The sequence below is a fragment of the Budorcas taxicolor genome, chromosome 23, assembly GCF_023091745.1.
Source record: "Budorcas taxicolor isolate Tak-1 chromosome 23, Takin1.1, whole genome shotgun sequence".
Classification (NCBI taxonomy): Eukaryota; Metazoa; Chordata; class Mammalia; order Artiodactyla; family Bovidae; genus Budorcas; species Budorcas taxicolor.
In genome coordinates this window covers 14,716,544-14,731,142 of record NC_068932.1, presented here as the reverse complement: position 1 = coordinate 14,731,142, position 14,599 = coordinate 14,716,544, and the positions used below count along the sequence as shown (strand labels likewise).

The 14,599-nt window shown below is 41.5% G+C and overlaps 1 protein-coding gene across 1 annotated transcript in view; it reads left to right on the top strand.

Annotated features, from left to right (window-relative positions):
* Positions 1–14,599, top strand: part of MYOF (myoferlin) — a 175,569-nt gene that overhangs the window by 71,852 nt on the left and 89,118 nt on the right. The window contains exons 8-16 of the mRNA XM_052661026.1: positions 3,347–3,409; positions 3,495–3,545; positions 4,696–4,726; positions 5,197–5,312; positions 5,945–6,071; positions 8,049–8,152; positions 10,541–10,609; positions 10,703–10,746; positions 13,193–13,275. Coding sequence (XP_052516986.1) covers positions 3,347–3,409; positions 3,495–3,545; positions 4,696–4,726; positions 5,197–5,312; positions 5,945–6,071; positions 8,049–8,152; positions 10,541–10,609; positions 10,703–10,746; positions 13,193–13,275 — 688 coding nt within the window. The remainder of the gene's footprint in view (positions 1–3,346; positions 3,410–3,494; positions 3,546–4,695; positions 4,727–5,196; positions 5,313–5,944; positions 6,072–8,048; positions 8,153–10,540; positions 10,610–10,702; positions 10,747–13,192; positions 13,276–14,599) is intronic.

Below are 14,599 nucleotides of genomic sequence, written 5' to 3'. Positions count from 1 at the left end.
TTCCTGTAAAGCGCCGGTCTCTTTCTTTTCCCAAACCTCGCCTTCTCTGACTTCCTTACCCCACATTTATAATGTGGGACGCTTACTCAACTACTCTGTAGGAAGTCCACCTCAGAGCTTACCATTGTAATGAATACTTTTGAAATTAGATTTCTCAGCTAAAGGGAAGAATCAAATAACTGAGCTTCTAAACAGACCAATTCATAAATCAATAAAAAGATTTTACGAAAAAATCCCTAGTTTACATACACATTTTTAACCAAGTGATTCAACTTGGTATCACCAAGGGACAAATGGACATGTGTGTCCTGATGTGATATAATGGAAGTAATCAGCATCACTTGTGTTATTTCTTGTCCAGTGGTCAACTTGAATCTAAATTGTAAGATATTCTGCAAAGCAACTGGTCTTGATAGAAGTAAATAACAAAAATAAGCGAGGAGTACCGTTCTAGATAAGAGGAAACTTGGGAGATACAACAACCACATACAATGTCAGATCCTCGAATGAATCCTAGATTTAAAAAAAAAAGCTAAAAATTTTTTTCAGAACAAGTGTAAGAATTTGAAAATTGACTGTTACATGTTAAATTTTTTGGGTGTGATAATAATGTTGTTGCTGTTCAGTCACTAAGTCGTGTCTGACTCTTTGTGACCCCATGGACTGCAGCACGCCTGTCCTTTCCTGTCTCTTGGAGTTTGCTCAAATTCATGTCTATTGAATCAGAGATGCTATCTAACCATCTCATCCTCTGTCCTCATCCTCTGTTGTCCCCTTCTCCTTTTGCCTTCAGTCTTTCCCAGCATCAGGGTCATTTCCAGTGAGTCAGCTCTTTATATCAGGTGGCCAAAGTATTGGAGCTTCAGTTTCAGCATTATCCTTCCAATGAATATTCAGGGTTGATTTCCTTTAGGATTGACTGGTTTGATCTCCTTGGTCCATTATATAAAAAGATGTTCTTGCTCTTCAGAGATGAGTGCCAATTTTTTTACTTTTTGAAAATAATCTTTTATTGTTTTTACTTTTGGGAAATAATCCCCTCCCCTGCCACTGGTGATTGCTTTTATTTATTTATTTAATTTTTTTTTCTTTTGAACTTTTTATTTTATATTGGGGTATAGCCAATGAATAATGTTGTGATAGTTTCAGGTGAACAGCAAAGGGACTCAGCCATACGCAAATGTACTTTTAAGGAGTGAAGTATTGCATTATCTGGAACCTTCTTCCAGATAGTTCAGTTCAAAAAAGAGAGTGATAAAGCCAAAAGCGAGTGTCCCAAAATTATAGCAATGATTCTTTCATTTTTTTAACATTTCATTTTTTTCTTTTCATTTTTATTCAAAATAAATTTTAAATATTTCTAAGGAAAATGTAGGAGAAAAAAGTCTCAGTTTAAATAAATGCTCTGTCTTTCTCTCTTAGGATTAAAGTCTATTGGCACATAAAACTTTGACTTTATGGTAAAACCTCTACATACCCAATTTTCATCTTCCAAGAGTCAACCTTCTTAAACTTGGCTGTTACAATGAGTTAAAATGTGGTCCATACTGACTCTACTAAGGCACTAACAGTATCTAATGAGTAGAGTTGGCTTTACAAGTATTTTGTTAGAAAGAGCAACATTCAGTTCAGTTCAGTCGCTCAGTCGTGTCCGACTCTTTGCGACCCCATGAATCGCAGCACGCCAGGCCTCCCTGTCCATCACCATATCCCAGAGTTCACTCAAACTCATGTCCATCGAGTCTGTGATGCCATTCAGCCATCTCATCCTCGGTCGCCCCCTTCTCCTCCTGCCCCCAATCCCTCCCAGCATCAGAGTCTTTTCCAATGAGTCAACTCTTCTCATGAGGTGGCCAAAGTACTGGAGCTTCAGCTTTAGCATCATTCCTTCCAAAGAAATCCCAGGGCTGATCTCCTTTAGAATGGACTGATTGGATCTCCTTGCAGTCCAAGGGACTCTCGAGAGTCTTCTCCAACACCACAGTTCAAAAGCATCAATTCTTTGGCGCTCAGCCTTCTTCACAGTCCAACTCTCACATCCATACATGACCATGGAAAAACCATAGCCTTGACTAGACGGACCTTAGTCAGCAAAGTAATGTCTCTGCTTTTCAATATGCTATCTAGGTTGGTCATAACTTTTCTTGCGAGGAGTAAGTGTCTTTTAATTTCATGGCTGCAGTCACCATCTGCAGTGATTTTGGAGCCCCCAAAAATAAATTTGACAGTTTCCACTGTTTCCCCATCTATTTTCCATGAAGTGATGGGACCGGATGCCATGATCTTCGTTTTCTGAATGTTGAGCTTTAAGCCAACTTTTTCACTCTCCTCTTTCACTTTCATCAAGAGGCTTTTTAGTTCCTCTTCACTTTCTGCCATAAAGGTGATGTCATCTGCATATCTGAGGTGATTGATATTTCTCCCGGCAATCTTGATTCCAGCTTGTGTTTCTTCCAGTCCAGCGTTTCTCATGTTGTACTCTGCATAGAAGTTAAATAAGCAGGGTGACAATATACAGCCTTGACATACTCCTTTTCCTATTTGGAACCAGTCTGTTGTTCCATGTCCAGTTCTAACTGTTGCTTCCTGATCTGCATACAGATTTCTCAAGAGGCAGGTTAGGTGGTCTGGTATTCCCATCTCTTTTAGAATTTTCCAGTTTATTGTGATCCACACAGTCAAAGGCTTTGGCATACTCAATAAAGCAGAAATAGATGTTTTTCTGGAACTCTTGCTTTTTCCAGATAATAGCACTAAAAATGGAAGAAAATTAACCTCATCTCTCCAGATCATGCAAGCCCTAAACACATGAAATAACCTTGATCTTCAGTTAGCTACTAGAGGCTAAATCACTTCAGTCATTTCCAATTCTGTGTGACCCTATGTCCTATAGTCCTCCAGGCTCCTCTGTCCATGGGATTCTCCAGGCAAGAATACTGGAGTGGGTTGCCATGCCCTCCTCCAGGGGATCTTCCCAACCCAGGGATCATACCCACATCTCTTATGTCTCCTGCATTGGCAGGCAGGTTCTTCACTGCTAGCACCACCTGGGAAGCCCTACCTACTAGATATCTGGTACCAAATGAACAATTCTATTTAGTTAAATAAACGCTATGCACAATTGTTACTTAACCCTTTTCTGGTATATAGTTTACCTTGAAGTTCATGATGCTTAAGCTTCAGAGCCTTTTCCGAGATCCTGCAGTAGGTTCACGCAGTCACACCTAATTTGAGGTTGTGTCTTGTATATTTTTTAGGAAGGCCCCTCAAATTTTAGCATCAGATCCCACTAAACCTTAATCCATCCCTGTTGAGATTCAAACATTTTCCCTTTTTGTTCCAACAGTTATTTTTCTACAATGTCCACCTGACTCCTTCTGAACTGATGGATGAGATCATCAGCATTCGGGTAAGGGGGCCACGGAGTAGAAGGGTGGTGCTCACTAGCTGCCAGGTGAAGCTGGTGATCTTCTCACCACTCTCCTTTCTTCCAGGTTTACAATTCGCATTCTCTGCGGGCAGATTCTCTGATGGGGGAGTTTAAGGTGGGTGTCCACTGTCTGTTTCATTCAACTTGGGTCAAAAATGTGCGCTTTATTGATGAGGAATCTGGTTCCTGGCCAGGACTCAGGGTACCCATCTTGGTGACATTCATAAGGTTAAATGTAAGGCATTGATGCCATGATTATTGCTGAAAGCTGGACACAAATGCTGTGGGGTCAAGAAGCCAGTTGAGTGTCCTCTGGCTGGAGTCTAGTCAACTTCCAAAGTATAGCACTTAGCACTTAGTCCTGGACTTAGTCCGAGGGCAAGATGCCTGGGAGCTGCCATACCAGGGCCCTTCACAGAGTTCCTGTTGTGGCTGGAAGCCCAGTGCACTGCTACACAGGGAAGAGTACTTGCCTGTGGCAAGAAGCCCATCACCCCGCTCCACTTGCCAGTAGCCCAGAGTTCTATCTACTGAGTCAGTTATTGTAAATCTGGTGTATGACAGGCAAGCCAAACCGGGGAAGAGAATCAAGGTGCTTTTCCGAGCAGTTCATGCTGGAGTTACTGATAGAGACTTGTTGTGCCTTCTTAGCGATTCCACATGGAATGGGCTGCTTCTTGAAGCAAGTCTTAGAAGATGATTTGGGTCAGTTCATATTCTGCCATTAACTAGCCACTTGTAAACCTCTCTGGTGCTTACTTTCTTCATCTGTAAGATGGGATTACTGTGAAAATGAGGTGAGATACAATATATAAAGCACCTAGCTCTTGGTGCATTGGAGTGCCCAATCAAAGGGTCTATTAGTATTAGAATTAACTGGAGGAAAAGGTGGAGGAATACTCAATAAGTCGTCCCATATGGCGGCCGTGGCCCAGGTTTGCTTGGGTCTGAGGCTTTCCTCAGAATGTGAGACTTCTATGCTACTGGAAAAGTCCCACCAAACCAGGCCACACTGGTCACTGTGTCTCCTCTAGCTGTGAGACTAGCTCATTCATTTAAAATGATGGATTGCGAGCCTTCTATGTGTCACACCTCAGAGGAGGCATCGGATATACAGAGACAGTAAGATGGAAATGGTGGGTCTTAAAGCAAGTTGTCTAGTCAAAAGCCTTATTTTTTTTAAGTGTAATAATAATGATAGATTCTAGCAGTGACTGACCGGATTGTAAAATTTGTTTGAACTATTTTAAATTATTTTTTCCCAGATCGATGTTGGATTTGTTTATGATGAACCTGGTAAGTAACATTTTCCCATGAACTTGAAGACTCTGGGAATCAAGAAAATTTGAGGGATCAAAGAATAAAAAATGATGTTTTTCTTGACTGAGAAAAGGAAAGGCTACACCCAGTGGGAATTATGATAGCAGTTTAGTATGGGTGTCTTTTTTTTATAATCTAATGGCAATCATCCTAATAGAAACAAATAGATAATTTCTCTGTTCTGTGAGTCTACTTTAACCTTATCAAAATCAAATTATAGAATCAGTGACTAGAGCTTAGAGAGTCTTGTTCAGTCACCCCAGGGCAGGATGTGGGTGGAGAGTCAGTGTGAAGGAGAGAGCATTAGAATGGAGCCTCATCTGGGGAGTATGGCCCGTTCTGAAGACACACTGGAGGAAATACTTGGTTATCTTACTGCAGATGGAATCACAGACCTGTCAGCTTCTCTGTAGTATTCCTGTCCTTTTACGCATTCTTTATTTTAGGTCACGCTGTCATGAGGAAATGGCTTCTCCTCAATGACCCTGAAGATGCCAGCTCGGGTGCTAAAGGCTACATGAAAGTCAGCATGTTTGTCCTGGGAACCGGAGACGAGCCTCCTGTAAGCTCCAAATTCTCGGTCCTCTACGTTTAAAAGGACCCAGAGTTAAGCAAGTGGGCACCAGTCATTGTGAAATGGAGCAGAGCTTCCAGTCAACAACCCCAATCCTCCAATTCCTCCAACTTTCTGGAATTTTTATTTTCTTCACAACAGAATTATTATTCCAGCTCACTTAGCTCCTTCCTTGTGTCTGTGAGCAGGTCTTTCATTCAGTAAAGATATGCGTGTTTTTAAGAGTTCCCCACATCACTGCATCTACAGAACCTGGCTCCATTGCAGAATGAGGCATTGCTACCTAAGAGGACAGTTGTTATTCTAGAAAACTGGGCAGCAAGCCAGTAGCCAGAAAGAAAGTAAAAGAGCTTCAGTAACTGTCTCTCTATTTAGTGCTTAGAAGGTTAAAAAAGACACATTATTTTCTTGTAGTGTATTGGTCAAAGAAACATGAGCATTGATTTTGTAGGGCAGTTTTGAGGTTGAATTGATGCTAAACTCTTAAGCTCAAAACACAGGAAATCCTAATGTAAACAGTTATGATTGGCTTTATTTTAACACAAATTTTTAGCACAAATTTGGCCTCTTGAAGTGCTGCTTTCCTATGTGTATAATTTGCCGCCGTGTGTCCCCAATAGCCTGAGAAACAAGATCGTGATAATGACAGTGATGATGTGGAAAGTAACTTGTTACTCCCTGCTGGCATTGCCCTGCGGTGGGTGACTTTCCTGCTGAAGATCTACAGAGCGGAGGACATCCCCCAGAGTATGTATTGATTTAATCCAGCCCCAGGATTGTCAGTTGCCTGCATGATTACATGTGATAAAAGTAATCATACTCCAAATAGTGTCGGTGCTCCCTGCCATATGTCTTCCTCCTTAAAGGCCTTCATAGAGTTATTTTCATTCATTTTGGCCCTATTGAAAACAACCTAAGCAGATTCATGGGGCAGCCTGTTGCTCCCTGACCCATGGCCCTTATGGAGCCTTTGACCCATTCATCTCTGTTCTTTCTCTCTACTGGGTTCCACACTTTCCCCTTATTCTAAAGGATACCGAACAGAGGTCAGCGGTCAGCATTGCCAACTCCTTTCATCCCAAGTGAAACTGAAGTTCTATAAACAAATAAATGTATTTGCTATCAGAGTATTAAAAATGGCTGGGCCAAAGGTTGTAAGTGCCAATAACTAGAAGTCTGTCACTATTGTATTAGGAGATTGGGTGCATTTAAGAGAATTACTTAGAGCGATTCCATTCATAGAGGCTAATCTAGTTGCTCACCTGTCCTTGCTAAGGACCTGGCATCCTCTCTGCCTTGCCTGGTGTGCCTGCTCCCTGCTGGGCCCTGGGACATAGCACCCTCTCCCCATCCTCAGGAGGCATGGGCTGTACAGGCCATGGAGCTCTTCAGGATTTGCTACTTTTCCAGGAACCCCTCCCCTCTAATGACTCCCCAGACCATCTTTCCCTCGGAAATATCTTAAGTGAAGTAAATAAATTAAACCTCACATTATAATACCTACTGGGCCTGTTCAACTGAACTGTGTTCACTTTTTTAAATTGGAGTATAATTACTTTACAATGTCGTGTTAGTTTCTGCCGTATAACAAAGTGAATCAGTTGTCTGTATACATATATCCCCTGCCTCTTGTGCCTCCCTCCCACCCCACCCACCCCTCTAGTCATCACAGGGCACTGAGCTGAGTTCCCTGTGCTATACAGAAGCTTCCCACTAGCTATTTTACACGTGGTAGTGTATGCACATCAATGCTATTCTCTGACCCACTCTCCCCTTCCTCTGCTGTGTCCGCAAGTCCATTCTCTACGTCTGCCTCTCTAGTCCTGCCCTGCAAATAGGTTTATCAGTATCATTTTTCTAGATTCCATATGTATGTGTTAATATAGTTTTTCTTCTTCTGACTTACTTCACTCTGACAGACACTAGGTTCATCCACATCACTACAAATGAGCCAATTTCTTTCCTTTGATGGCTGAGTAATATTCCATTGTATATAGGTACCACATCTTCTTTATCCATTCATCTGTCAGTGGACATCTAGGTTGCTTCCATGTCCTGGCTATTGTAAACAGCGCTGCAGTGAACTTTGGGGTACATGTATCTTTTTGAATTATGGTTTTCTTCAGGGTATGTGCCCAGTAGTAGGATTGCTGGGTCATATGGTAGTTCTGTTTTTAGTTTTATAAGCAACTTCCTTACTCTTCTCCATAGTGTCTGTATCAATTTACATTCCCACCAACGGTGCAAGATCTATTCACTTCTAAGTTTGTTGAAACAGAGATATGTTGTTTGTAGGGAATTAAACACGTTATGATTATGCCAAATTTCCTGGAGTTACTCAAGAAAAGATGAGGCCTATATGTTGACCTAAAGAACATTTTCCAAATCACAACTAGGCCTCAGTTTTTGAATTACCCTGTTTGGATGGACTTGTTTATTCTGTTGGTTTCCTCAATAAGTGATTGATTCTCAACATAGTAATTTATTGATTTTTTTTCCTGAGACGCTCCCGTTAATTTTTAAATTTTGTGGGGAGAACGTGTTTTCTCTTTCAACTAAGACAAAGGATTTCTGTAATCCAGTCCCTCTGGCACTTGCCACTTTTCAGAATGATTCTCGTTGCAGTGGTTTTTCCATACAGGAGACAATTTTTAATTTTGCTGAGTGATTTCTGTTCTCTTAAGAGAATCAGATTTGATTTCTTCTGTGATGTGTTCTTTCCAGTGGATGATGCCTTCTCACAGACAGTAAAGGAAATATTTGGAGGCATCGCTGATAAGAAGAACCTAGTGGACCCTTTTGTAGAAGTTTCCTTTGCCGGAAAAAAGGTTTGTATTTGATCTCAATGTAGATACCTCTAGAAACATGTATTTAAATCAGTGTGCTTTCCTTGGGCTGATTTCCTGCTTATTCTTTTTTAAGTAGCCCCCTGATGAGCTGGGCACTGTGCAGGAACACAGATTATCAGACTCTGAACATGTCAGACATCTTAGAGGTTTATTTTGGAGTGGAAAATATGCCGGACTCAGATTAGAAAGACGTGGTCTTTTGTAAGAGTAGAAACGATTCCCAGGCCCCAGCATTATCTTACTCGTAGGCAAAGTCCCTAACCAGCAACAGTGATCCCTGGTCAATGTGGCAGGAGTTCCCACCCTCTGAAATCTAAAGCCTGGCGATCTGAAGTGGAGCTGATGTAATAACAATAGAAAAAAGTGCACAATAAATGTAATGCACTTGAATCATCCTGAAGCCACCTCCATCCCCCGTCCATGGGAAAATTGTCTTTTACAAAACTGGTCCCTGATGCCAAAAAGATTAGGGACCGCTGTGTAGAGGAGAGCCTCCAGTACCCAGGTGCCCATTTCTATCATGTTTCTTACCACCGCCCCCGCCATGTTCCAGTGAGCTGCAGAAACTGGAGAGTCTGGCAGGGGAACCCATCTCAGTCCTCTGATGAGAGCTGAGGGACTCTTGGTGTAAGAACACCTGTAACTACCACTTTTACCTACAAAGATGGTCAAAGATTGTAGAGTGGGATTCCATTAACCTCTGAGTCTCAATTTCCTGAATTACATATGAGGATAAGGATAATCTCATAGGATTGTTGAAAGAGTTAATTAATTCAATAAGTAAACAGCGGGAGCCTCTAAGTATCAGATACTGTCCCTCACGTTGGAGATAAAGAAGTGAGTAGAACAGTCTTTACTTTCATGGAGCTTACTGTGTGATAGAAGGGACAACAATAAGCAAGCAAATAAAAAGTTGCATAATTTCAGTTAGTGCTGAGTACTAAGCAGAAAGTAAAGCAGGACAAGAAGTGATGGGTGCAGGGTGTTTGGAGGGGTTTCCAGTTAGTTTATCAAGTGGGATATCTTGGAGGAAGTGACATTTGAACAGCGGCGTGGAAAATGCAGAGATATTGGCAGGGGGAGGGCTTCCAGGCAGAATGAAGAGCAGATGTAAAGACCCCAGGGAGGAGGTATGTTCACAGTGGATGAATGCCAGCATGGCTGGGGTGGAGCAAGCAAGGGACGAAACCAAGAGATGAGCTCAGAGAGATGAGGTGAGGTGGGCAGGCAGGGCTTTATCAGCCAGAGGATGAATCAGGACTTAGTATTCTAAGTAGGCCTGGGAACTGACTGAAGATGCTACACGGGGAATGAGATGAAAGTGAGGAGGCAGGAGAGGAAGTGGGGATCCAGATGGGAACCAACCACAGGCATCTGGGGCAAGATCAGATGAAAATAGGGATGTCAGCATTTTCTGATGGATTGGATGAGGCATGTGAAGGAAAGAGAGGGGTTGTGACTGACTCTGGTTCAAATCTGAACACCCCTGCGAACAACAATGGAAAGACAGCAGCTAGTTTGGGGAGCAGGGAGAAGGGCTGGTGGGCAAGATCAAAAGATATGTTTGGACATTTTAGTGAAGAGATGCGTATCAGACGGTATGGTAGCAAGTGTCCACCTGCCAGTGCAGGAGACCGTGGACTCGATCCCTGGGTTGGGAAGATTCCCTGGAGAAGGAAACAGCAACCCACTGCAGTTTTCTTGGCTGGGAAATCCCATGGACAGAGGAGCTTGGCGGGCTACAATCTGTGGGGTCACAAAAGAGCTGGGTACCACTTAACAACTAAACCACAAGTGCTCACTAAATAGCAACTCTTGCATCATTATGCTAATCCAACATTAAAATTTGGCAATTTGAAACTAGCTCTTAGTGCATGCTGCTAAGTCGCTTCAGTTGTGTCCGACTCTGCGACCCCGTGGACTGCAGCCTACCAGGCTCCTCCGTCCATGGGATTTTCCAGGCAAGAGTACTGGAGTGGGTTGCCATTGCAGAAGAAGCAAAGATCAGTATACTAAATCAATGTCCTATTTTACCAAATTGTTATTAAGAAAACTTTAATGAGGTTACCAAGTCTCTGGGCTTCCCTGGTGGCTCAGCTGGTAAAGAATCTGCCAGCAGTGTGTGGGACCTGGGTTTGATTCCTGGGTTGGGAAGATCCCCTGAAAAAGGGAACGGCTACCCACTTCAGTATTCTGGCCTGGAGAATTCCATGGACTGTATATTCCATGGGGTCACAAGGGTCAGACACAGCTGAGTGACCAAGTCTATAACATTAAGTATGCCAGAATCATAATCCTCTATGCATATATTATAAACTTTCCACAATTAGAAATTTGAATAGCTACTCTGTTCTGATGATTTTACAGGTTTGCACAAATATAATTGAGAAAAATGCAAATCCTGAGTGGAATCAAGTCGTTAATCTTCAGATCAAGGTTTGGCTTTCTTTTCTTTTAGAAAAAAAGTAAGAATACCCTAGTAGTTACTGAATAAGCTGAGAAATAACTACCTTTTTTCTCTTTTAACAGTTTCCTTCAGTGTGTGAAAAAATAAAACTGACAATATATGACTGGTGAGTTAAAAAAGACTTGTGTCTGATTGCAAATTGGAGAAATAAATATTTGGATTTGGAGAAACTTTACTTTAGATGGTGTAACCCTTACTTTTCAGGATATTTGCTTTTCTTCCAGACAGAAGTGGTATACTGCTCCTGGAATCAGGTGTTTTCTTTAAAAATAATAACAGTAGCTCTTGCAGAAAAGCTTTGGATATCTTGGTTCAACTGCTCATGAACAAAAGGAAGAAAAAAATGATCTGAATATACCCCAAGATAAGAAATTAAGGCTTTAAATACTATTAGGCTGTCCAGAGTAGACTTCAGAAATGGAGTAAACTATTTCTAGGGAAGAATCAATCAAAACATTGAGAGCTGTTCTCTGTCATTGTTAGAAGGGAAATTGAAGAGAGCTTCCTATGTGATTGAATGCAAAGAAAATGTGTTGAAAGTTTCTGATGGACTTCATACTAGACCAACATCCTAGCAATGATCAGCCATAATGAGGCTATTCTTGGGTGTATTCTAGTTGGATGGGGCATTCAGTTGGCAGCCCTCAGCTCCCCGAGAGTAGAAAAGATAAATAGCATCATCCCTGGTGCTGGCATCATCACAACCAGCACCACCATCATCAGCGTTTATTATGATGTTAGCTGCTGTGTTCTGAGCACTACTGGTGGCAGGTGCTGTGCCTCTTGCCTTCCCTAGACTATTCCATTTACTCTTTAGAGGAACCCTATGGAATGGAGACTATTATTAGTTCATTTTGCAGATGAAGACTGAGGCTCAGAGAGGTCAGGTGACTTGCCCACAGTCACTCAGAGACTCGGTTGGGTTTCCAACCTGTCTGGCCCTGATTTTTCCTTTGGCTAAATGTATTTGACTTCCGTGTTAGTTCCCTCTTGGCACTATGGTAATAGGACACTTTGGGAGGAGGAGAGAAGGCTTTATTTTGTTCAGTAACCACATCATACTTCATGGAGGTCCATTAGGGGGCCTGAGGACAAAATGCCCCTTCCAATGAGTGTGAGCTTGTTTTAAGTCACTTGGACCCTCAGTTGACACCCCAAAGGTGCTCCAGGGGCCTCCAGAACTCACCAGAGTGTGAGTTTGGGCCCTATATAGCTCAGATGACCACTCTGGCCTGCTGATGCCACAGTGGGAGGATCACTGGCTGAGTCATCCTAGAGTCGCTCATGGTCACGGCAGATGTGGGTTTTCCCCTGATCTAGTTGGCCCTCTCCAAAGCAGTGGTAGATTCAGATGTGCAGAGAGACCCTATTTAACTGGGGAATCCTTGGATCCAGGTCTTCGTTATATATCCTGTAGGTGTTTGCACAACTGAGGGAAAGCTAAGGATTCTTGAAATGTAGTCTAGACCCTTCTGGATGGACTGAGGATGCAAGCTCCACACATGTGGCTTAATAACCCCCAAATAATAATTTTTTTCCTCATGTATACTGTTGTTAATTAGTCACTTTCTGTAACCTAATTTTATTAAACCATAGAATATATATTACATAGTATTGCTATAATAGATAATAACATACTATAGTATAATCTTTCCTCAAAATACTGAGTCAAACTTTCCTCCCTCCTGTGGAGTTCTAAACTTCAGAGTGAGTATGACACTAGATGGAATAAAAAGAAGGAATTAAGCAGAAGATGTTATTGATATAAACCTGTTTGTTACACTCACTGTGTGCCCAGCCAGAGACCACTTCATGAGTTAGGCTCACAAACTATCTTAAGATACAGACAGATAAACAAAGTTGTATGTACTTACAGTGAGCAAACTTACCTAACAACATAGATAAGATTTAGGTTAGAGACAAGCAAATGAAGTCACACAGTAGGTAATCAAAAAATATTTGAATTGAATTGAATTGAATTGAAAGGGAATTTTTTTCCCCCATGAGGGACCCTTAGAAAAGCCTGTTGTAATTTTTAAACCATCAGAGTAATCAGTATGAACATGATAAAATAAGATACAAACACTTATTCTGTGTAGTGAGATTTTTATTACCCTCATCATGTTATTTGCTTATAACTGACCCATTCACTTCATGACAACAGTATTGAATGTGACCGTAGGCAAATTCCTGGGCCTCTGTAAAAATCTGTTTCCAGCCGAAATTAGTTGTCTGGTTAGATCAGCATTTCTCAGAGGGTTGTTGGAGGACCATCTGTGTAAGAATCAGTTGGGATATATACTTGTTATAAATGCAAACTCTTGTTCTTCATCTCTGCTTTCATTGAGTCAAAAGCTTCAATAGGAAATTAGAGGTGGTGCGGGGTGGGGGCCAGGGGAGCAGTGGGGGTTTCCAAGTGATTTTAAAGTGCAGTGAAGCTGGAGGCCCATTGGACAGGGTGATTTCTGAGATCTAGGGTCTTTTCCAGATCTATTGTTGAAACAAAGATCTGTCTTCATAGGTGGAGGTCTTAACCTGTTCTTTTAACACAGGGACCGTCTTACCAAAAATGATGTTGTTGGAACAACGTACCTGCACCTCTCTAAAATTGCTGCCTCTGGTGGGGAAGTGGAAGGTGAGTCACACAGGGGGCAGGAATGAGACAGGGCGGAGAACTTCTGGAGAGGGAATGAACTGGGTAGCCACCCGGCAACAGAGCTGGTTTCTTAAAAGCCAAATGTGATGAGTCTAGTGAACCATTTCAGTGATGTTTTGATGGTGATCAGCAAAATAGTAGATTAGTAATTAATAATTGGGTTAACTATCAATTATTTGTGGAGAAGGAAATGGCAACCCATTCCAGTATTCTTGCCTGGAGAGTCCCTATGGACAGAGGAGCCTGGCGGGTTGCAGTCCATGGGGTCACAAAGAGTCGGACACGAATGAGTGACCAAGGCAAGACATCAGTTATTTGAGTTTAAAAATTTTATCTTTCTTACTTCAATCCAAAAACTTTCCCAGTAGGTGTTTTACAGATTTTTGAGTGTCAATATAGAGAGCACCCCCCCTTTTTTTTTTCAAGTGGCATTGACATCAGTCCACCCATACATATAATAACATTCCCTTCTCTACAGACTTCCTTGGCAGGAGTGAGGTCAGATGGCATTTGAACCATGTAATCTCCACTCTAGATATTGTGTATTTTGTTTTCATACATTTTATGCTAACAAGCATTGATAACCAAAATACTTTTCTTTTTGTTGTTTTATGCATTGAGAACTAATTGCCTATACCTGGTATTCTGGTTCTGTGCATATGTGTGAAACTGTAATAGGGAATGAAGGAATAAATTAAGATGGTCACAAAAATTTAGTGTTAACCCATTACTATCATCATCAGCTTATTGTTCATTACTAAAATAAAAATAACAAAAATTCCTATAATTATCACTTGCTTAAACACATTGAATAAAATGAGAAAATCTGAGGCAAATTTTTGTTTTGGAAAACTTAAGATTTCTCTCATCCTCATCTTGTTTAAGAGAGGACTTTACATTATTAGTCACTCAGTTATATCCAACTCTTTGTGACCCCGTGGACTATAGCCCACCAGACTCCTCTGTCCATGGGGATTCTCCAGAAGAATATTGGAGTGAGTTGCCATGCCCTTCTCCTCCAGGGGATCGTCCTGACCCAGGGATCGAACCCAGGTTTCCTGCATTATAGGTTTTTAAAAAAGATACTGTAAGCCAAGCAATAGATAATATGAATAAGAATCTGAAATATAATAGAGACTTGGTGAAAAAGATATAGATTTTCTTTCTCAAGAAGAAGAAAAAGGCATTAGAAATTCTGAGAGAAATAAAGAGTTGAACCAAGAAGATAATAGTCCAAATATAAAGTCAGGTATAGCATTATTTTAAGCAACTGGTAGAAGGTGAGATGGAGAGTCCATCTAAG